This window comes from Oncorhynchus mykiss, chromosome 13 (assembly GCF_013265735.2).
Source record: "Oncorhynchus mykiss isolate Arlee chromosome 13, USDA_OmykA_1.1, whole genome shotgun sequence".
Lineage (NCBI taxonomy): Eukaryota > Metazoa > Chordata > Actinopteri > Salmoniformes > Salmonidae > Oncorhynchus > Oncorhynchus mykiss.
In genome coordinates this window covers 53,084,066-53,108,196 of record NC_048577.1, presented here as the reverse complement: position 1 = coordinate 53,108,196, position 24,131 = coordinate 53,084,066, and the positions used below count along the sequence as shown (strand labels likewise).

Here is a 24,131-nt window from a genome sequence, read left to right as displayed (position 1 = left end):
TATATATATATATATATATATATATATACAAAAGTTAAATTGATACACACCTTTATAGGGTTAGGGTTAAGGTTCCCACACAGCCATATTAAGGTTCCCACACAGCCATATTTCAGTATATATAATATATCGGTGATATGAAAGATAAGATCCTTATGCTTCTAAAACCTCACTGCAAGCGATGGTAGTTAATTTTCAGACCAAGCGTCAGGGCTCTTAATAAACCCCCATACAGAGTACGCCTTCGCCCAATAACTCGTATGTGGGAGTCATGATGATCAAGGGCTAGTGGGGGAACAAGAGTGGATGTTACAGGACATCCTAGCAGAGGGTGGCGTAATTTCTCATACAGCGGCGGGTTCAGGTTCCGCACACGGATGCACAGTGGGTAGCGACTGTTGCTGAATGCGAACGGCTGCCATTTTGATCTGAAATAACTAGGATCTGTGTTTCTTTGGCGCAATAATAAATGGTTTAACTTAGTAGATACAATAGCTTTTTGCTTTCAGTTTTGACGCAAAATGCTTTCCGCAGCCCAGTTACTCGATGAGTTGATGGGTCGAGACAGAAACTTGGCCCCCGACGAGAAACGATGCAACGTACGCTGGGACCACGAGACCGTAAGTTAGCCACTTTGTTAGCTTTAGCCAGCTCGCTGGAAACAATTTCGTCCGGTTCTTGTTTTCAGTGAGTCGTTTTATAGGTAGGTAGCTAGCAAACTGACGTTGATATTGATGTGTTTGCTTAAACGTAATAGCTGGCTACATACATGATGCTCGCTAGCTAACAGCATCCTAACTAGCTATGAACTAACGACCGCCAGGGTCGGGTGTTAGCTAGCTAAGCAGTAAGTTAACGCGTTAGCTACAATTGAGGACAGCATGTTCCTCTCAGGCCCAACCCCCTGACCCACGAATCCGCATTCAACATTTAAACTAACGATCAACACTGGCCCTGTACTATATATAGCTCGCTAGATAATGTTATATAGTAGTTAATGAGTAACTTCGCCAAAGACAACATACGAGTTTGCTAACGACGGCTAGCTACAGGTCCACTGACAACTGGGCTAGCTGGTTTGCTTAAATAAAAACAAGTGGGTACTTTTAACGTTATTTGCAGACATCAGCCGAATGTGAAACCGTAATGGAGACACACTAACGTTAGGTAGCTGCGAATTTCAGTCAACATTGACATTTGTATTGGCTCAAAGTTAGACATTAGCTAGCTTAGTAACCTTATGCTATGTCGTTGTCAATGTAACGTTAGCTAGTTAATCAAGTTGCATGAGTCTAGAGTCAAATCACATTTTATTGGTCGCATACACATATTTAGTATCTGTTATTGCGGGTGTAGCCAAATGCTTGTGTTCCTCCTAGCTCCAACAGTGGAGTAGTGGATCTAACAATGTACACATCTAAAAAGACCCCTTGACTTTTTCCACATTGTTACATAACAGCATTCTAAAATTGATTAAATTGTTGTCCCCTCAATCTACACACAATACCCCATAATTACAAAAAGGTTATTTTTTTTGCAATTGTATTAATAATAAAAAAAAACGAACATTTACACAAGTTTTCAGGGCTCCTGAGTGGCGCAGTGGTCTAAGGCACTGCATCTCATCTCAGTCCCTGGTTTGAATCCAGGCTGTATTACATCCGGCTGTGATTGGGATTCCCATAAGGCCGTCATTGAAAATAAGAATTTGTTCTTAACTGACTTGCCTAGTTAAATAAATAAATAAAATAAGTATTGTGGCCCTTTACCCAGTACTTTGTTGAAGCACCTTTTGGCAGCGATTACAGCCTCAAGTCTTCTTGGGTATGATGTTACAACCTGTATTTGGGGAGTTAATTCCTTCAATGCAGATCCTCTCAAGCTCTGTCAGGTTGGATGGAGAGCTTCACTGCACAGCTATTTTCAGGTCTCCACAGATGTTCGATCGGGTTCAATTCCGGACTTTGGCTGGGCCACTCAAGGACATTGAGGCTTGTCATGAAGCCACTCCTGCGTCTTCTTGGCTCTGCTTAGGGTCGTTGTCCTGTTGGAAGGTGAACCTTTGCCCCAGTCTGAGGTCCTGAGCGCTCTGGAGTTGAGCGGTGCCTGCTTTCCCCCAGACGTGACGCTTGACATTCAGGCCAAAGATTTCATCAGACCAGAGTAGCTTATTTCTCATGGTCTGAGTTAGGGATGCACAATATATTGGTGAACATATCGGAATCAGCCAATATTAGCTAAAAATGCCAATATCGGTATCGGCCCGATATCTAGTTTCACACCGATGTCAAAGCTGTCGTGCATATCTATATAATGTAGGTAATGATGTAATGACACCACGTAAAATGTTGTGCAGCACAGCATCCCTAACCGAGCCCACAATGTCTGCAGTGTGGATCGAGCAGTCAACAAGTTGAGCAGTCATTTGAAAGAGTAAGACATTTTCAGTGAGACAACTCAAAGGCAAAATCCATTAAAGCCAAGATAATGGAATTCATTGCTCTTGACAATCAACCGTTCTCTGTCGTGGGGTAGTTGGCTTTCGCCGACTGGTCGAGCACCGGTACACACTACCAAGTGCGGTATTTTTCAGATGTTGTCCTACTGGAGTTACACAGTAATAGCATCACTGCTGTTAGCTTCACGACATACATAAACTTAGCAAAAAAATAAATGTCTCCTATCTTTCAAAGATAATTCATACAAATCCAAATAACTTGACAGATCTTCACTGAAAGGTTTTAAACACTGTTTCCCATGCTTGTTCATTGAACCATAAACAACTCATGAAAATGCTCCTGTGGAACGGTCGTTAAGACACTAACAGCTTACAGACAATTGGGTCACAGTTATGAGAACTTAGGACACTAAAGAGGCCTTCCTACTGACTCTGAAAAACACAGATGCCCAGGGTCCCGGCTCATCTGTGTGAACGTGCCTTAGCTAGGAGGCATGAGGACTGCAGATGTGGCCAGGGCAATGAATTGCAATGTCTTTACTGTGAGACGCCTCAGACAGAGCGACAGGACGGACAGCTGATCGTCCTCGCAGTGGCAGACCACGTGTAACAACACCTGCTGCACAGGATCGGTACATCCGAACTTCACACCTGCAGGAAAGGTACAGGATGGCAACCACAACTGCCCGAGTTACACCAGGAACGCACAATCCCTCCAACAGTTGTCAGACTGTCTGCAGTAGGCTGAGAGAGGCTGGACTGAGGGCTTGTTGGCCTGTTGTAAGACAGGTCCTCACCAGACATCACCGGCAACAATGTCGCCTATGGGCACAAACCCACCGTCGCTGCACCAGACAGGATTGGCAAAACGTGCTCTTCACTGACGAGTCGCGGTTTTGTCTCACCAGGGGTGATGGATGGATTCGACTTTATCATTACACCAAGGCCTGTACTCTGGATCGATTTGGAGGTGGAGGGTCCGTCGTGGTCTGGGGCGGTGTGTCACAGCATCATCGGACTGAGCTTGTTGTCATTGCAGGCAATCTCAACGCTGTGCATTACAGGGAAGACATCCTCCTCCCTCATGTGGTACCCTTCTGCAGACTCATCCTGACATGACCCTCCAGCAATGCAATGCCACCAGCCATACTGCTCATTCTGTGCATGATTTCCAGCAAGACAGCAAAGTCAGTGTTCTGCCATGGCCAGTGAAGAACCCGGATCTCAATCCCATTGAGCACGTCTGGGACCTGTTGGATCGGAGGGTGAGGGCTAGGGCCACCCCCCCCCACACAGAAATGTCCGGGAACTTGCTGGTGCCTTGGTGGAAGGGCGGGGTAACATCTCACAGCAAGAACTGGCAAATCTGGTGCAGTCCATGAGGAGGAGATGCACGGCAGTACTTAATGCAGCTGATGGCCACACCAGATACTGATGTTTACTTTTTAAATTCTGGTTAGTGTGTGTGTGTGTAACCTTTTTATTGAACTAGTTAAGTTAGTTAAGAACAAATTCTTATTTACAATGATGGCCAAACTCGGACGCCTCTGGGCCAATTGTGCGCTGCCCTATGGGACTCCCAATCACGGCCGGATGTGGTAGAGCTTGGATTCAAACCAGGGACTGTAGTTACGAGTCTTGCACTGAGATGCTGTGCCTTAGACCGCTGCGTCCATGTGTGTCTTAACTATTTAACTGAACTAGAATGCTTAAAAGCCTACTAAAATTTTAAATATCTAATCGGTATTGTTTTATTTGGCAAGGAAAATATTGGATATTGGTATCGGCCAAAAATGTCATATCGTTACATCAGTAGTCTGAGTCTTTTAGGTACCTTTTGGCGAACTCCAAACGGGTTGTCATGCGTCTTTTAATGTTTAGTGGCTTTCGTCTGGCCACTCTATCATAAAGGCCTGATTGGTGGAGTGCTGTAGAGATGGTTGTCCTGGAAGGAACTCTGGAGCTCTGTCGGTGACCATCGGGTTCTTGGACACCTCCCTGACCAAGGCCCTTCTCCCCCGACTGCTCAGTTTGGCCGGGCGGCCAGCTCTAGGAAGAGTCTTGGTGGTTCCAAACTTCCTCCATTTAATAATGGAGGCCACTGTTCTTGGGGACCTTCAATTCTGCAGACATTCTTTGGTACACTTCCCCAGATCTGTGCTTCAACACAATCGACAATTCCTTTGACCTCACGGCTTGGTTTTTGCTCTGAAATGCACTGTCAACTGTGGGACCTTATATAGACAGCTGTGTGCTTATCCAAATCATGTCAAATTAATTTAATTTACCACAGGTGGACTCCAATCACATTGTAGAAACATCTCAAGGATGATCAATGGAAACATGATGCAACTGAGCGCAATTTTGGGTCTCATAGCGAAGGGCTTGAATGCTTATTTAAATAAGGTAATTTTTTTTGTGTATTTTTATGCAACATTTTCTAAACCTGTTTTTGCTTTGTCATTGTGGTATTGTGTGTAGATTGAGGGGATTTTCTGTTCACTTAATCAATTTTAGAATAAGGCTGTAACGTTACAAAAAGTGAAGGGGTCTGAGTACTTTCCTAACGCACTGTGTGTATGATGGGCCAAATGGTTACCTCTAAAAAATATTAGAATTGGCATTATTACCAAAGCAAAAGTCACTAGCTACTAATTTGGTTCATCAGTGAGATTAGGCTAATCAATGTTTGAAGATGCATGTTTGATAGAAGATCCATGTTGCATTTCCCAACCAGTTTGCAAGCAACATTTTTGTCAGGCCCGGCATTGAAGAGGTTTTGGGTTTTGTGGCTTCTTATTTCCCAAAATCATGCAACTGTTGGCTCACTAATGACGTGGCTTATCTTTTCTCCCTTCCCTTGCAGACCTGTAAGTACTATCTCTGTGGATTCTGCCCTGCAGAATTATTCACAAACACCCGGTCTGACTTGGGTCCCTGTGAAAAAATCCACGATGAAAACCTTAGGAAAATGTAAGTTTGACCTTTTTTTCCCATCACTTTTTGTTGTTTGTGTTATAATTAAGCAATAAGGCCTGAGGGGTGTGGTATATGGCCAATATAACATTCGTAACCAGTTTATAATAGCAATAAGGCCCAAGGGGGGTGTGGCATATTGCGAATATACCACGTCTTACATCTGTTCTTAGGGACGACACAACGCAGAGTTCCTGGATACAGCCCTTAGTCATGGTATATTGGCCATATACCACACCCCTTCAGGCCTTATTGCTATTATAAACTGGTTGCCAATGTAATTAGAAAGGTAAACAAGTAATTTTGTATTATACCTGTGGTATATTTAAGCAATAAAACCTGGGGGGTGTGGTATATGGACAATATACCATGACTAAGGGCTGTCCTTAAACTAGTATCACATGTCTATAGCGTATAACATGGAATTACAGGTGTATAACTCCCTTTTCAACCCTATGTGCACCAGGTATGAGAAGAGCTCCCGGTTCATGAAGGAGGGCTATGAGAGGGACTTTCTGCGCTACCTGCAGTCTCTCCTGGCCGAGGTGGAGAGGAGGATCCGCAGGGGCCACGCCCGTCTAGCCCTGTCGCAGGCCCAGCAGGCCGCAGGAGTAAGAATATATATAGATATACTCAGTCAATGCCCATAGGTTCGCCACTATAGAGAACACAGAACTCAACATGGAAACCTAGGCCAACCCTTGTATTCGGTTTGTCATGTTCATCAATGTTGTTAGATTATGCTGACTGGACCTTTCTCCAGCAGGGGCCTGGTGGTCCTGTGGGGAAGAACGAGGAGAAAGCTACAGTCCTGACAGAGAAGATCGAGGACCTAGTCATGCAGGTGAGCTGCCTGGGTTTACTAAAACATTACATTCCTCCATTGAGCACAATTACAGTTGAAGTCGGAAGTTTACACTTAGGTTGCAGTCATTAAAACTTGTTTTTCAACCACTCCACAAATGTCTTGTTTACCTCTCTAGGGTACGTGGGACGCTAACGTCCCACCTGACCAACATCCAGTGAAAGTGCAGGGCGCCAAATTCAAACAACAGAAATATCACAATTAAAATTCCTCAAACATACATGTATTATACACCATTTTAAAGATAAACTTGTTGTTAATCCCACCACAGTGTCCGATTTCAAAAAGGCTTTACGACAAAAGCATACCATGCGATTATGTTAGGTCTGCACCCAGACACAAAAAACCCCAGCAATTTTTCCAGCCAAAGAGAGGATTCACAAAAAGCAGAAATGGAGATAAAATGAATCACTAACCTTTGATCTTCATCAGATGGCACTTATAGGACTTCATGTTACATAATACATATATGTTTTGTTCGATAAAGTTCATATTTATATCCAAAAATCTCTGTTTACATTGGCGCGTTATGTTTTGCCTCCAAAACATCCGGTAAAAGTGCAGAGCCATGTCAATTTACAGAAATGCTCATCATAAATGTTGATGAAAATATAACTGTTATGCATGGAATTAAAGATATACTTCTCCTTAATGCAACTGCTGTGTCAGATTTCAAAAAAGCTTTACGGAAAAAGCACACCATGGAATAATCTGATTACAGTGCTCAGAGATCAAAACAAGCAATACAGATACATGTTATGGAGTCAACAAAAGTCAGAAATAGCATTATAAATATTCACTTACCTTTGATCTTCATCAGAATGCACTCCCAGGAATCTCAGTTCCACAAATGTTTGTTTTGTTCGATAAAGTCCAATGTTAATGTCCAAATACCTCCTTTTTGTTCGCATTTAGTACAGTAATCCAAATGCGCAGGCACTAGGTCCAGACAATGTCAAAAAAGTTATATTACAGTTTCTTAGAACATGTCAAACGATGTATATAATCAATCTTTAGGATGTTTTTATCTTAAACCTTCAATAATGTTTCAACCGGAGAATTCCTGTCTTTAGAAATGAAAGGGAACGGAGCTAACTCTCACGGGCGCACGCCTGACTGAGCACATGGCCTTCTGGCTGACCCATGACTCAATCAGCTCTCATTCTCTCCCACCTCACAGTAGAAGCCTGAAACAAGGTTGTAAAGACTGTTGACATCTAGTGGAAGCTTTAGGAAGTGCAATATGACCCCACAGACCCTGTATATTGGATAGGCAAAAACTTGAAAGTTTACTCTGGGCACACTTTTCATCCGGATGTGAAAATACTGCCCCCTACCCCAAAGAAGTTAACAGTTTCTGGAGAGACCTGAAAATAGCTGTGCAGTGAAGCTCTCCCTCCAACCTGACAGAGCATAGTTTTGGCAAGTCAGTTAGGACATCTACTTTGTGCATGACACAAGTAATATTTCCAACAATTGTTTACAGACAGATTATTTCACTTATAATTCACTATCACAATTCCAGTGGGTTTACAGAAGTTTAAATACACTAAGTTGACTGTGCCTTTAAACAGCTTGGAAAATTCCAGAAAATTATGTCAGGGCTTTAGAAGCTTCTGATAGGCTAATTGACATCATTTGAGTCAATTGGAGGTGTACCTGTGTATGTATTTCAAAGCATACCTTCAAACTCAGTGCCTCTTTGCTTGACATCATGGGAAAATCAAAATAAATCAGCCAAGACCTCAGGAAAAAATGTAGACCTCCACAAGTCTGGTTCATTATTGGGAGCAATTTCCAAACGCCTAAAGGTACCATGTTCATCTGTACAAACAATAGTATGCAAGTATAAACACCATGGGACCACGCAGCCGTCATACCGCTTAGGAAGGGGACACGTTCTGTCTCCTAGAGATGAACGTACTTTGGTGCGAGAAGTGCAAATCAATCCCAGAACAACAGCAATAAACCCTGTGAAGATGCTGGAGGAAACGGGTACAAAAGTATTTATATCCACAGTCAAACGAGTCCTATATCGACATAACCTGAAAGGCTGCTCAGCAAGGAAGAAGCCACTGCTCCAAAACCGCCATAAAAAAGCCAGACTTCGGTTTGCAACTGTACATGGGGACAAGGCTCATACTTTTTGGAGAATTGTTCTCTGGTCTGATGAAACGAAAATAGAACTGTTTATAGTGGTATATATAGTGGTGATCCTAACTGACCTAAGAAATAACTTTTACTAGAATTAACTGTCAGGAATTGTGAAACTGATTTTAAATGTATTTGGTTAAGGTGTATGTAAACGTCCGACTTCAAATGTACATGGACCCTACACTACCGCTAAAAAGTTTGGGGTCACCTAGAAATGTCCTAGTTCTTGGTCCAATAAAATTACATCAAATTGGTCAGAAATACAGTGTAGACATTGTTTGCTTTTATTTTTTCTTTCAAAAACAAGGACATTTCTAAGTGACCACAAACTTTTGAAATGTAGTGTACATGCATCCATCATGTGAAGGCCTACATTCATGCAGGACACATACTCTGGAGTGAGTAAGTTGTTTTCTATGTCAACAAAGTTGCCGTTTGTATGTGCTGTGTTCAGATCGAGGAGTTGGGCTCTGAGGGCAGAGTGGAGGAGGCCCAGGGGATGATGAAACTGGTGGAACAGCTAAAGGATGAGCGAGAGCTGCTCAGCTCCACCCCCTCGGTGAGTTACTCCCGGTTCTTTCTCACTCCATCAGCATTGAGATCAACTCAGTTATCTATTTAGTAAGCCTTTAGTATGAATTCAATACTGTGAACACCCGGGGATGAATGCATTTTTGGTTGAAAGTACTGTACTTGTAAAACTAAAAGTTATCCTGATTGATTCCAGACGATTGAGACCTTTGCGGCCCAGGAGAAACAGATGGAGGTGTGTGAGGTGTGCGGGGCGTTCCTCATTGTGGGAGACGCCCAGTCCCGGGTGGATGACCACCTGATGGGCAAGCAGCACATGGGCTACGCCAAGATCAAATCCACTGTGGAGGAGCTCAAGGTAAGGTTTGAAGGATTGTTCACTTCCAAGTTAATGTTTGTTTGTCAAGATTCCATATATGCCATTTGTTGTACTGTATGCTTTAATACCCATGAAAAGGAAGTATAATTTAATCATTTTGACTGTTGCTGTTTTGAAAGACCAGTATGTTGATATTGCTGATGCAGAAAAACATTCGGTCATATAATTTAATTGTTCATCATGAATGATGAATGAATGATTTTCTGTTAAGGAGAAGTTGAATCGGCGATCCGAAGACCCCGCCGGAGAAGACAAGGGAGAGCTAGAAAGCAAGGACTGGGAGCGTGAGAGGGAGGAGAGGGAGACTAAGCGCAAGTTGGAAGAGGAGGAGAAAGAGAAGGAGAAGGAGAAAGAGCGCGAGAAGGAGAAGGAGAAAGAGAGGGAGCGAGTGAAGGAGCGGGAGAGAGAGAGGGAGCGAGAGAGGGAGAAGAGAGGAAGGAGGAGCCACTCGAATAGCCGCCACTCCAGCCGGGCGTCGGACCGTAAGAGGAGTCGTTCCCGGGAACGCCGGCGGTCCAGGAGCAAGGAGAGGGAGCGCAAACGTAGCAGGTACTGTACTGTATGGCACGTAGACTAGTCTTATGGCTGATTCACACTATAGGTCGCCCCCCAACTGTACTGTGCTGGCTCGTTAATTTTCCTTTCAAATGGTCTTTTCCAGCACGGTCCCAGCAACTACGGTGGATGCTTAACCCATAAGAGTCTAAGCTGGGGGAGGGGGTCTACTAAGCTATAAGGAATTGTGTTAAGGTCATACCAAATATTATTTTGCTATTTGATTTGGTATTTTAAGACTCCTTGTATCACACTTTCTTAAAATAAATGTTAAACATATTTGATGAAAACATTTTTTGGCCTTACTGCTATTAGCCTATACAAACGCATTGAATAACAGATTCACTACATGGAACAAGAAATAGTCCCAAAAAGACATCTGAAGGTAGTTTGTACTGAAGTGTCTGTCCTACATTGAGAGATTATTATTTTATTTTTAAACATGTATTTAACCCCTTATTTTTTCCAATTAACAGTCCATATATACTTCCATAAATGTTTTCAACTGGTACCGGTGGTCCTTCAGACCAGTCTTGAGGCCTTAGAGCAGAACAACAGACATGTTCTTGAGTCTCACCTTTTACATATTAGTGTGTACCCCAAACTGTTTGGATGCTACAGACAGAAGTTGGCAGATTGGCTGTAGTGACTTCTGACGAGTCCCAAGACGCTGTAGAGCAAAACGGAGAACACCCATCGTGTTCATGCCAGTCTCATCTTTCCATAGAGGGGTCATAGTAGTTCGGACGCTACAGACGATTTTGCGAGAAGAGTGATTTTTCGGGATGTCTCATGGTCTGACAAACACCGCATCACTGCAGATGCAGAAGTGTTAACATAGGTGGATGCAGTGGATCGAGACACATCCATTGCAAAAACAACATATCTCTACCTTAATCTGAAATATTTTTATGGAGATATTATTATGCTAATTAGTTTTCAGTGGGGTGCGGACATCGACCTTAGGGGGTTAACCAGCCCAGTACAGCTCTGCCTGGCCCTATAATGTTAATCAGGGATCACAGTTCATGTGTTTGTGAAAAACTCACTCGTTGAATGTTCCACTGCTCTGCTCTTGAGTGTGTCGTGGATTAACATGTTCCTGTGTCCTGTGTTTTTCCACAGAAGCCGGGACAGGGACCGGGAGAGGCGGCGCAGCCGGGAGCGTTCGGACAGGAAACGGCGCTCCCGCAGCCGGGAGAGGAAGAGGTCCCGCAGCTCGGAGCGCAAGTCTCACCGCCACCGGAGCCGCAGCCGGGACAAGGACAGGACGTCCAGAGACAAAGGTGAGACATGGGACAAGTTGTCAAACACATTTAGAATAATCACAACTCAGATCTTGCAGGTTTCTTGCAGCAATAGCAGGTTTTTTTCTGAATCTAAAAGGGGCTTAGGTGGTGGACGTGGCAATGCGTGCGGTCCATCCGTCGGCGTGGCTGAATTTTAGAGAATATTTTAGAGGCGGTGTAGAGAAATGTTTACATTTAAGTGAATTTCTTAGTTATACAAATTTCCCCATTGAGCTGCGAGAAAATGTTTGTTTTAAAGCTAATTTCCTGCAATTCTATTCATTTTGCCATTGCTAATGCGGTGTTCTTTTACTCAAACATAAAATCAATACTGCTAAATTCATATATTTTTTTAATTCTCCTCGACTGTCTAGCTTTTCTTTTGGTGATTGTTAGATCTCAAAGACTACCATTTCTTTCCCTATTATTTATTCTAAATACTCTATCTGGTTTGTCGTGTAAGTTTACACTGAAGCGGTTTCCATCCCTAAAATGTATAAAATAAATATACTTTTTTACAGATTGGACTTAGGTGGCCTGAAAAACACTTAGGCGGCCCGCCTAAAGATTTAAACGGCAGAAAAATCCCTGACTAGACCTTTTACCCACGTTTGGTTTAGTGACTCCACACTTGTGATTGAGCTGGTGATGCAACAACATTTGGACCATAATGGTCCCTACCGAATTCACAAGTGTGATCTGAAGTGTGTCCTACTCTAGAAGTCTTTGTCATGACTGTTTCATACCTCCATCCCTCCCAGAGCGTAAGGAGCCGGAGGAGAGGAGAAGCAGCTCCAAGAAGGATGAGGTGTTAGAGGATGACAAGCCTTCCTCTGACGTGGCCAAGCCTGGGCCCGTGGAGGCTGAGGCTCCTGCCTCCACTCTGGGCCTGGCCCTTCTGGCCAGGGTCAACGGGGCTGCTCAAGACGAACTCCATTCTGAAGGTGACACTCAGTCCAATTAAAACTGATCTGATAGGACCTCAGATCAGGCTCAGGTAAGTGCGCCCTCCCCCGTCATCCTGGCTCTCAAAACACACACCCCTCCCCCATCTTCCCTCTCAAACCTCCCCCTCCTGTTCTCCTCTCCCCCTGTTTACTTTCAGTTCTATTGCCTTTGATTTGTATGTTGTATCTTTATCCTGTTGTTTTGGATATAGTGCATCGTAAGTATGCACTGAAGATGGAGCTAGACCGATGATGAGAGAAGAAGGTAGAAACAGAGGTCACAAAGCCCAGAGGGAAAGACCAGTGTAGTCCTGAAAAACATACCTGGAGGTACCCCTCGTTTTGTATCGGTTATATACATGCATACATATTATATATCTCTATATTTGGTCTATTGGACAAAAATCTCTTCCAAATTTAAATCCAAGCATTTCTTTCTGCCTGTATTGCCTCTTGTATATTTTTTTTCTCTTCAGTGATGGTGGCAGTAACCATGTGTTTTAATTTGTCGATTTTCATAGCCTATGGAACGTATTAAAGTGACTGTTTGTCTAGAAATGTGGACATGTATCCACACATAGACACACTGCATTTTACAGGTACTTTAAAAGTAAAGTGAAGCTATATATGGAAGGATCCATACTATTTCTTTGACCTACTGAATGCACAGTCTAAAACCATTTTTTCTCCCACTGCCATGGATATTGTGTTCTATATACAGCTCTCTGTTCTCTGATATGTATTGTAACACAGTGTGTTGGTTAGCATTGGGCTGATGATGGAAGGGTAGGGGTTAATGAATGATTGCAGCTGACTTCCATACCTCACACAGCGTTGGTGTTGAGTGAGTGAGCGACCTCATGAAAGAAAAAGGCAAATTAATAAACCCTCAAGGATCAAACTGTCAAACTATTCAGGTACTCACCCAGGTACTCCTTTCTCTACCCACATCCATTTCTACTGAATGCTGTTGCCTGTGAGCTTACTGCTCTTTATCATGACTAAAGCTTGATGTGTATTGTTTTTTGTTTCTCCTTTGCTTTTTTGGTGTTTTCTTTCATCTTTTAAAGGTTGTTTTTGAAGTATTTATTACCAGGAAGTGATGATGATGATGAGAGGTACAGGTGAACTTGTTTGATATCCTCCAGCTGTCTAGTTTAATTAGATGTGGTACTTATTAGTGGACCTGCCTTTCAGGACTTCATTGACTTTGAAAGTGTACCAATTTATATTATTTACATGCTGTTAATTGAAAACTTAATTTTGGCCCATGTTTGATATCGATGGTTATATCTATCATCCAACTAACATTCCTCAGTTTAGGTTTGTCTACAGTTCATTTTATGGTAAAGGGGATATCAAGCAGGTTCCATAAATCTCAAAATAGGATGGTTAAAGCTTTTAAAGTTGAGTTCTATTGCCTTATACTGTGTCCCAAACTGAGTGTGAAGAGCAGGGCGGCCATCGTCAGCTAATGTCCACTAACATTAAAGGGCTGTTGGAGAAACGTTCACAAAATTCCAGGATGTTCCCTGCTCCAAAAATGCAATTTAGTTTTCCCCAATGTTAGCTAGTGTTAGTTTTAGTTTATTTTCCAGTTCGTTAGATTAGTTACCATTCCTCTGTGACATGTCTATAGGGGGATTTCTGTATGTATAGTTGATGATAACAGCTTGTGGCTGCTACAAGCTGTGTTACCAGGATCTTTGCTAATGTGTCACCTCTTTGACCGTTTGTGCACCCCAGGGGACGCTGGGAAATCTGGAGGAGGAAGATCTGAAGACCACCTGTCGCTCCACCCTGAACCTGTCTCTGCGCTGCTTAAAACAAGGTGAACCACAGATGTAGTGGCTTATTAAAACAACTGTGACATCTAAATCACAACAAAAGACACGTGTGTAAAGGTGCCCTCTGTTGTCCTCCTGTTGTTTTTTTTGGAAGATCACATTTTTAGCGCAGGACCAGACATTCTTCATTCAGTTTTCCGTTGTATTTCTTTCCTTCATCGTTTCTGATATAAAGGACCTTGTCTAGTAGCTGCTGAAGTAGAATGGTACATTAAGGCTTTTATCTATGTTCTGTTGCTCATGCAGTTTTTAGGACAAATAAAAACCGTGCTTGTTTTGGTTTGTAATGTCAGGTTTCCACTCTTTCACGGTTTGACTTTTTTGGGGAAATCAGTTTGGGAAGTGTTTGTACAATGTTAGTTAGGAGCATCTCTTTCTCTCCTCTCTCCTTCCCACCCACCAGATCTCACACCCACTGACTGATCTCTCTAGCCCCTTACTGTAAAATATAGTGAGATTTGAATTGATCTTTTTTTGTTCTGATTTTTAAACCTGTTCATCTTGATCAATAAAAAGAGAGCTTGAATGATGTCTGTGGATTTGTTTGACTCTTGTGTTAGGAGTGCTGATTTAGGGTCAGTTTGGCCTTTTAAGTCTTAATAAGAGGTTGGAACTGATCCCGACAACAGAATTTCTACTCTGAGATGCTTTGTGAATACAGACCCCGGCTCATTAGAATCTACTTCGAGGATGAGCCCCACTGGCTCTGTATAAAACCCAGAGATTTTCATTCATCAACGGTAGCTGACTCTCACTCCATCTTTGTCTCTTTCACTTGCTCTGTCTTTTTGGGACGGCAGGTAGCCTAGTGGTTAAGCAACTGGCTAGGTATTCCCTGTCTACCATCCAGCAGCAAGATGGGAGCTAGATAACTGAGGGAGTTTGGTCTGATTATGGTCCTAATAAGGATGCTTTACTAGCCTCTCGCCCTTCCCTGGATCACACTTTAGGGCCGACCTGAACCCCACTGTGCTGGCTCAGCAACTATAGTGAATATAACTTCTAGTGAATGTGTAACGAGGCCAGCCCCAGTAGCCTAGTTTGGCTTAGTCGCGCCTTTTTATTGGTGTGATTTCGGCTTTTCAGTCTCAGAACTGACCTTGTCAACCCAGCAGGCAATTAGACAACGCAGCGGGCGTTTCTAGACATGATCAGAGCAGTGTAATTAATAATTAAGGGTGGTGGGGTCAGTGTACAGGCTGGGTTTGTGCCTGCCTCCTGTGGCTGGTCTGAGTGACCACTGGAGCCCAGCCAACTGCTTAAGGATTAGTGCCACGGTCTAAGTGATTGTACTGGGTGTAGACTGCACCTGCCTCTTACAGAGGGGAATTGGGTCTAGGGCTTGTAGCCCGATTGATGATAAATTGTGATTAGGGCCAAAAGGTTTCCCAAACCAAGTGACCTGCTGGCCATAAAGTATTAGCAATTGAGAATATTTGATTAAACACGTCAAAACCATACCTAATAACACTATCATTAAACACTAATAGCAATGGTTTTATCACAGAGACAAGGACCGGAATCATAAAGGGAAGGTCCCCTTTTCAGGACCCTGTCTTTCAAAGATAATTAGTAAAAATCCAAATAACTTCACAGATCTTCATTGTAAAGGGTTTAAACACTGTTTCCCATGCTTGTTCATTGAACCATAAACAATTAATGAACATGCACCTGTGGAATGGTTGTGAAGACACTAACAGCTTACAGATATGAAAACTTAGGACACTAAAGAGGCCTTTCTACTGATTCTGAAAAACACCAAAAGAAAGATGCCCAGGGTCCCTGCTCATCTGCGTGAATGTGGCATAGGCATGCTGCAAGGAGGCATGAGGACTGCAGATGTGGCTAGGGCAATGAATTGCAATGTCCGTACTGTGAGACACCTAAGACATCGCTACAGGACGGACAGCTGGTCATCCTCGCAGTGGCAGACCACGTGTAACAAAACCTGCACAGGATCGGTACATCCGAACATCACACCTGTGGGACAGGTACAAGATGGCAACAACAACTGCCCGAGTTACACCTGGAACGCACAATCCCTCCATCAGTGCTCAGACTGTCCGCAATAGGCTGAGAGAGGCTGGACTGAGGGCTTGTAAGCCTGTTGTAAGGCAGGTCCTCACCAGACATCACCGGCAACAACGTCACCTATGGGCACAAACCCACTGTCCCTGGACCAGACAGGACTGGCAAAAAGTGCTCTTCACTGACGAGTCGCGGTTTTGTCTTACCAGGGGTAATGTTTGGATTCGTGTTTATCGTCGAAAGAATGAGCGTTACAACGAAGTCTGTACTCTTGAGCGGGATCAATTTGGAGGTGGAGGGTCCGTCATGATCTGGGGAGGTGTGCCACAGCATCATCGGGCTGAGCTTGTTGTCATTGCAGGCAATCTCAACGCTGGGCATTACAGGGAAGACATCCTCCTCCCTCATGTGGTACCCTTCCTGCAGGCTCATCCTGACATGACCCTCCAGCATGACAATGCCATACTAGCCATACTGCTCGTGCTGTTCGTGATTTCCTGCAAGACAGCAATGTCAGTGTTCTGCCATGGCCAGCGAAGAGCCTGGATCTCAATCCCATTGAGCACTTTCCCCCCAGAAATGTTCGGGAACTTGCAGGTGCTTTGGTGGAAGAGTGGGGTAACATCTCACAGCAAGTACTAGCAAATCTGGTGCAGTTCATGAGGAGATACACTGCAGTACTTGATGCAGCTGGTCGCCCCCCCCCCCCCCCCCCCTTTGTTCAGGGACACATTATTCCATTTCTGTTAGTCACGTCTGTGGAACTTGTTCAGTTATGTAAATACAAATATTTACATGTTAAGTTTGCTGAAAATAAAATGCAGTTGACAGTGAGATGATATTTCTATATAGTCTATATACAGTACCAGTCAAGTTGACACCTACTCATTTTCTTAATTTGTACTATTTTATACATTGTAGAATAATAGTGAAGACATCAAAACTATTAAATAACACATGGAATCTTCTAGCAACCAAAAAAGCATTAAACATTTTATATTTGAGATTTTTCAAAGTAGGCACTCTTTGTCTTGACAGCTTTGCACAGTCCTGGCATTCTCTCAATCAGCTTCACCTGGAATGCTTTTCCAACAGCTGAGCACTTGTTGGCTGCTTTTCCTACACTCTGCGGTCCTACTCAAACCATCTCAATTGGGTTGAGGTCGGGGGATTGTGGAGGCCAGGTCATCTGATGCAGCACTCCATCACTCTCCTTAATGGTTTAATAGCCCTTACACTGCCTGGAGGTGTGTTGGGTCATTGTCCTGTTGAAGAACAAATGATAGTCCCACTAAGTGCAAACCAGTGGTAGCCATGCTGGTTAAGTGTACCTTGAATTCTTAATAAACCACTGACAGTGTCAACGGCGAAATACCGTCACACCATGCTTCACGGTGGGAACCACACATGTGGAGATCGTCCGTTCACCTACACTCTACGTCTCACAAAGACACGGCGGTCGGAACCAAAAATCTCAAATTTGGGCTCATCAGACCAAAGGACAGATGTCCACCGGTCTAATGTCCATTGCTCATGTTTCTTGGCCCAAGCAAGTCTCTTCTTATTGGTGTCCTTTAGTAGTGGTTTCTTTGCAGCAATTCGACCATGAAGGCCTGATTCACGCAATCTCCTCTGAACAGTTGATGTTGAGATGTGTCTGTGAATTGAACTCTGTGAAGCATTTATTTGGACTGCAATTTATGAGGCTGATAACTCCAATGAACTTATCCTCTGCAGCAGTGGTAACTCTGGGTCTTCCTTTCCTGTGGTGGTCCTCATGAGAGACAGTTAACTCTAATGAACTTATCCTCTACAGCAGTGGTAACTCTGGGTCTTCCTTTCCTGTGGCGGTCCTCATGAGAGACAGTTAACTCTAATGAACTTATCCTCTGCAGCAGTGGTAACTCTGGGTCTTCCTTTCCTGTGGCGGTCCTCATGAGAGACAGTTTCATCATGATGGTTTCTGTGACTGCACTTGAAGAAACTTTCCAGATTGACTGACCTTCATGTCTTAAAATAATGATGGACTGTAATTTCTCTTTGCTTATTTGAGCTGTTCTTGCCATAACATGGACTTGGTATTTTACCAAATAGGGCTATCTTCTGTATACCACCCTTGTCACAAAACAACTGATTTGCTCAAATGCATTAAGAAGGGAAGAAATTCCACAAATGAACTTTTAACAAGGCACACCTGTTAATTGAAATGCATTCCAGGTGACTACCTCATGAAGCTGGTTGAGAGAATGCCAAGAGTGTGCAAAGCTGTCATCAAGACAAAGAGTGGCTACTTTGATGCATCTCAAATATGAAATACTGTTTTGCTTTCTACATGATTCCATGTGTTATTTCATAGTTTTGATGTCTTCACTATTATTCTACAATGTAGTAAAGGGTAGTAAAAAATGAAGAAAACCCTTGAATGAGTGTGTCAACTTTTGACTGGTACTGTATATATTGATTTGTATTATTATTACCCCCCCTAAGGAGGACACATCTTTTTTTGTTTTTTACAGCTTTTCTGCTACACATTTTGCAAACACATTTTACATACAGTGGGGCAAAAAAAGTATTTAGTCAGCCACCAATTGTGCAAGTTCTCCCACTTAAAAAGATGAGAGGCCTGTAATTGTCATCATAGGTACACTTCAACTATGACAGACAAAATGAGAAAAAAAAATCCAGAAAATCACATTGTAGGATTTTTTAGTAATTTATTTGCAAATTTTGGTGGAAAATAAGTATTTGGTCAATAACAAAAGTTTATCTCAATACTTTTTTGTATACCCTTTTCTGTAAGTCTTCACAAGGTTTTCACACACTGTTGCTGGTATTTTGGCCCATTCCTCCATGCAGATCTCTAGAGCAGTGATGTTTTGGGGCTGTTGCTGGGCAACACGGACTTTCAACTCCTTCCTAAGATTTTCTATCGGGTTGAGATCTGGAGACTGGCTAGGCCACTCCAGGACCTTGAAATGCTTCTTAGTAAGCCACTCCTTTGTTGCCCGGGTGGTGTGTTTGGGATCATTGTCATGCTGAAAGACCCAGCCACGTTTCATCTTCAATGCCCTTGCTGATAGAAGAAGGTTTTCACTCAAAATCTCACGATACATGGCCCCATTAATTATTTCCTTTACACGGATCAGTCGTCCTGGTCCCTTTGCAGAAAAACAGCCCCAAAGCATGATGTTTCCACCCCCATGCTTCACAGTAGGTATGGTGTTCTTTGGATGCAACTCAGCATTCTTTGTCCTCCAAACACGACGAGTTGAGTTTTTACCAAAAAGTTTAATTTTGGTTTCATCTGACCATATGACATTCTCCCAATCTTCTTCTGGATCATCCAAATGCTCTCTAGCAAACTTCAGACGGGCCTGGACATGTACTGGCTTAAGCAGGGGGACACGTCTGGCACTGCAGGATTTGAGTCCCTGGCGGCGTAGTGTGTTACTGATGGTAGGCTTTGTTACTTTGGTCCCAGCTCTATGCAGGTCATTCACTAGGTCCCCCCGTGTGGTTCTGGGATTTTTGCTCACCGTTCTTGTGATCATTTTGATCTCACAGGGTGAGATCTTGCGTGGAGCCCCAGATCGAGGGAGATTATCAGTGGTCTTGTATGTCTTCCATTTCCTAATAATTGCTCCCACAGTTGATTTCTTCACACCAAGCTGCTTACCTATTGCAGATTCAGTCTTCCCAGCCTGGTGCAGGTCTACAATTTTGTTTCTGGTGTCCTTTGACAGCTCTTTGGTCTTGGCCATAGTGGAGTTTGGAGTGTGGCTGTTTGAGGTTGTGGACAGGTGTCTTTTATACTCATAACAAGTTCAAACAGGTGCCATTAATACAGGTAACGAGTGGAGGACAGAGGAGCCTCTTAAATAAGAAGTTACAGGTCTGTGAGAGGCAGAAATCTTGCTTGTTTGTAGGTGACCAAATACTTATTTTCCACCATAATTTGCAAATAAATTCATAAAAAATCCTACAATGTGATTTTCTGGAATTTTTTTTCTCATTTTGTCTGTCATAGTTGAAGTGTACCTATGATGACAATTACAGGCCTCTCATCTTTTTAAGTGGGAGAACTTGCACAATTGGTGGCTGACAATACTTTTTTTGCCCCACTGTATATATATATATATTTTAAATTATGATACAAATTTTTCGCCACCAACAGAATATATATATATATATTCTGTTGGTGGCGAAAAATTTGTATCATAATTTAAAATGGAAAAACTCAGTGTTGAAGTGTTTTTTGTATCAGTTCATTAAACCATGATTTATGCAATGCACCATTTAAAGGAAATTTATTCTAGGTAAACACTGCAGATGTGGCCTGGATTGAGTCCCGGCCAAGGTTGTAAATTTGAAGACTGAAATGTCTTGGTAAAGCTCCCATACAGGTTCTGAAGTCTGGCTCTACTACATTGGCCCTGGTCCACAGAGTTAAAGGCTGTGGTTGACTCTCCTCTGCAGCACAATACAAGTGGTGATGAGAGCAGGTGTGCTGCAGTTTGGAATGGAACGTCTGTCTCTTTCAACTTGTTTCACTGCTATGCTTTAACCTCGGCAGAGTATGAGTAAATAGTATTTCAATTCTGTTTTAGTGGTCAGATCACTGTTCTCCAGAAAAAAGTAAAGGACCAAATTGCATTGCTGTTGTAAAACAGCCTACATGTAAATGTGATGTCACAAGAGCTTTACCAGCCCAGAGGCTCCAATGCAACGTCATGCTTAGTGTCAACTTCCTGTTTGAAGTAGTCGTGTATGTGCTGGTTGTATTACCCAATATTTGCAGCAGGGGTCAGTGTGTAACTGCGCTGTGTCACTTTCACCCCAAAGGCTTTTGATGTGCCAGAACACGAGAGGGGAGTGTGTGTGTCTGCTAGTGAGTGTCGCACAGTCATTTACACACACACACTGGATCATTGAGAATAAGATCACTGACATTTGACCAGTGTCACACACACTACTGTATGTCAATAGCCTGCTATTTCTCCAACCTCAACCTTTCTGTATGTCAATAGCCTGCTATTTCTCCCACCTCAACCTTTCTGTATGTCAATAGCCTGCTATTTCTCCCACCTCAACCTTTCTGTATGTCAATAGCCTGCTATTTCTCCTACCTCAACCTTTCTGTATGTCAATAGCCTGCTATTTCTCCTACCTCAACCTTTCTGTATGTCAATAGCCTGCTATTTCTCCCACCTCAACCTTTCTGTATGTCAATAGCCTGCTATTTCTCCCACCTCAACCTTTCTGCATGTCATTGGGACCCTGGTATTTCTCCCACCTCAACCTTTCTGTATGTCAATAGCCTGCTATTTCTCCCACCTCAACCTTTCTGCATGTCATTGGGACCCTGGTATTTATCCTACCTCAACCTTTCTGCATGTCATTAGGACCCTGGTATTTCTCCTACCTGAACCTTTCTGCATGTCATTAGGACCCTGGTATTTCTCCCACCTCAACCTTTCTGCATGTCATTAGGACCCTGGTATTTCTCCCACCTCAACCTTTCTGCATGTCATTAGGACCCTGGTATTTATCCTACCTCAACCTTTCTGCATGTCATTAGGACCCTGGTATTTCTCCTACCTGAACCTTTCTGCATGTCATTAGGACCCTGGTATTTCTCCTACCTGAACCTTTCTGCATGTCATTAGGACCCTGGTATTTCCCCCACCTCAACCTTTCTGCATGTCATTAGGACCCTGGTATTTCTCCCACCTCAACCTTTCTGCATGTCATTAGGACCCTGGTATTTCTCCCACCTCAACCTTTCTGCATGTCATTAGGACCCTGGTATTTCTCCTACCTGAACCTTTCTGCATGTCATTAAGACCCTGGTATTTCTCCCACCTCAACCTTTCTGCATGTCATTAGGACCCTGGTATTTCTCCTACCTCAACCTTTCTGCATGTCATTAGGACCCTGGTATTTCTCCTACCTCAACCTTTCTGCATGTCATTAGGACCCTGGTATTTCCCCCACCTCAACCTTTCTGCATGTCATTAGGACCCTGGCATTTCTCCCACCTCAACCTTTCTGCATGTCATTAGGACCCTGGTATTTCTCCTACCTCAACCTTTCTGCATGTCATTAGGACCCTGGTATTTCTCCCACCTCAACCTTTCTGCATGTCATTAGGACCCTGGTATTTCTCCTACCTCAACCTTTCTGCATGTCATTAGGACCCTGGTATTTCTCCTACCTCAACCTTTCTGCATGTCATTAGGACCCTGGTATTTCTCCTACCTCAACCTTTCTGCATGTCATTAGGACCCTGGTATTTCTCCTACCTGAACCTTTCTGCATGTCATTAGGACCCTGGTATTTCTCCTACCTGAACCTTTCTGCATGTCATTAGGACCCTGGTATTTCTCCTACCTCAACCTTTCTGCATGTCATTAGGACCCTGGTATTTCCCCCACCTCAACCTTTCTGCATGTCATTAGGACCCTGGCATTTCTCCCACCTCGACCTTTCTGCATGTCATTAGGACCCTGGTATTTCTCCCACCTCAACCTTTCTGCATGTCATTAGGACCCTGGTATTTCTCCTACCTCAACCTTTCTGCATGTCATTAGGACCCTGGTATTTCTCCCACCTCAACCTTTCTGCATGTCATTAGGACCCTGGTATTTCTCCCACCTCAACCTTTCTGCATGTCATTAGGACCCTGGTATTTCTCCCACCTCAACCTTTCTGCATGTCATTAGGACCCTGGTATTTCTCCCACCTCAACCTTTCTGCATGTCATTAGGACCCTGGTATTTCTCCTACCTCAACCTTTCTGCATGTCATTAGGACCCTGGTATTTCTCCTACCTGAACCTTTCTGCATGTCATTAGGACCCTGGTATTTCTCCCACCTCAACCTTTCTGCATGTCATTAGGACCCTGGCATTTCTCCCACCGCGACCTTTCTGCATGTCATTAGGACCCTGGTATTTCTCCCACCTCAACCTTTCTGCATGTCATTAGGACCCTGGTATTTCTCCCACCTCAACCTTTCTGCATGTCATTAGGACCCTGGTATTTCTCCTACCTCGACCTTTCTGCATGTCATTAGGACCCTGGTATTTCTCCTACCTCAACCTTTCTGCATGTCATTAGGACCCTGGTATTTCTCCTACCTCAACCTTTCTGCATGTCATTAGGACCCTGGTATTTCTCCCACCTCAACCTTTCTGCATGTCATTAGGACCCTGGTATTTCTCTTACCTCAACCTTTCTGCATGTCATTAGGACCCTGGTATTTCCTCAGGGAGCGGGGCAGAAAGAGTGAACAGAGAAAGCGGGAGAGGGGACAGTCATGAACAAGTGAAAATGACAGGGAGCGATAGAAAAACAAACGGAGAGAGTCAGCCGGATGTGAGGCATAAATAACTTGAGTGAAAAAGGATAATGGGGATGGATGGTCATCTCTCTGCCTTCCCTCTTTCTCCTCCTTCCCTCCCTCTCCCTGTCACCTGCACACACATAGTCAGTAGTGTACAAGTGAAGGTTGAGTGGGAGAGCCGTCCATAGATTGTATCAGAGGGCCATTCATCAAGTGACAGTAAAAGCAGTAATGCAATGTCACTCGACTGTCTGTCTAACGACCCTGACTCCATCTCTCTCTCTCTCACACACACACACACACACACACCCACTATGTCACCTGTCAGTCATCTAGTAGTGAGGCCAGAGGACTCTCCTCCAGAGTCATGTATTACCTTTCGTCTGAGGCTGCTGTTCCAGTACTACCCATTATCACATATCATTATCACTTGTGCCTGTGAAACAGCTGGCCTACTCTTGCACATAAGGCTTTTAAAACCGACTGACAAGTAAGATGTGCAATAATGCTACATTTATTGTAAAAGGGCAAGATAAACCAGGTAAAAATGACAAAACGGATGGCTAAAACAGTGGCTCACCATACACACACACAATAATCTCTCAAACAATAACACACTCTGTTAAAAGCGGTTCCTTCAATAATTTGGTCTGAGGGACCACACCTGTGTTCAAACAACCACTCAATTAACTAGCCAATCAGGAGCTACATAATGAATTAACACAGAAGAGGTGCAATTGACATTGCAGCTATAATAT

The 24,131-nt window shown here is 43.4% G+C and overlaps 1 protein-coding gene across 4 annotated transcripts; it reads left to right on the top strand.

Annotated features, from left to right (window-relative positions):
• The first annotated feature begins 277 nt into the window (after positions 1 to 277).
• Positions 278 to 14,531, top strand: LOC110485222 (luc7-like protein 3). Of its 4 annotated transcripts, none has more exons than XM_036941474.1 (10): positions 278 to 620; positions 5,325 to 5,431; positions 5,901 to 6,045; positions 6,201 to 6,278; positions 8,908 to 9,012; positions 9,181 to 9,342; positions 9,575 to 9,912; positions 11,044 to 11,204; positions 11,969 to 12,204; positions 13,901 to 14,531. In XM_036941474.1, the coding sequence occupies exons 1-9, from the start codon at positions 522 to 524 to the stop codon at positions 12,169 to 12,171; spliced, it is 1,398 nt and encodes a 465-aa protein (XP_036797369.1). In that variant the 5' UTR covers positions 278 to 521; the 3' UTR covers positions 12,172 to 12,204; positions 13,901 to 14,531. The 4 variants fall into 4 exon arrangements, with proteins under 4 accessions (XP_036797369.1, XP_036797367.1, XP_036797370.1 ...); XM_036941472.1 differs by having other exon boundaries at positions 6,198 to 6,278; XM_036941475.1 differs by having other exon boundaries at positions 280 to 620; positions 9,578 to 9,912.
• The last annotated feature ends 9,600 nt before the right edge of the window (positions 14,532 to 24,131 follow it).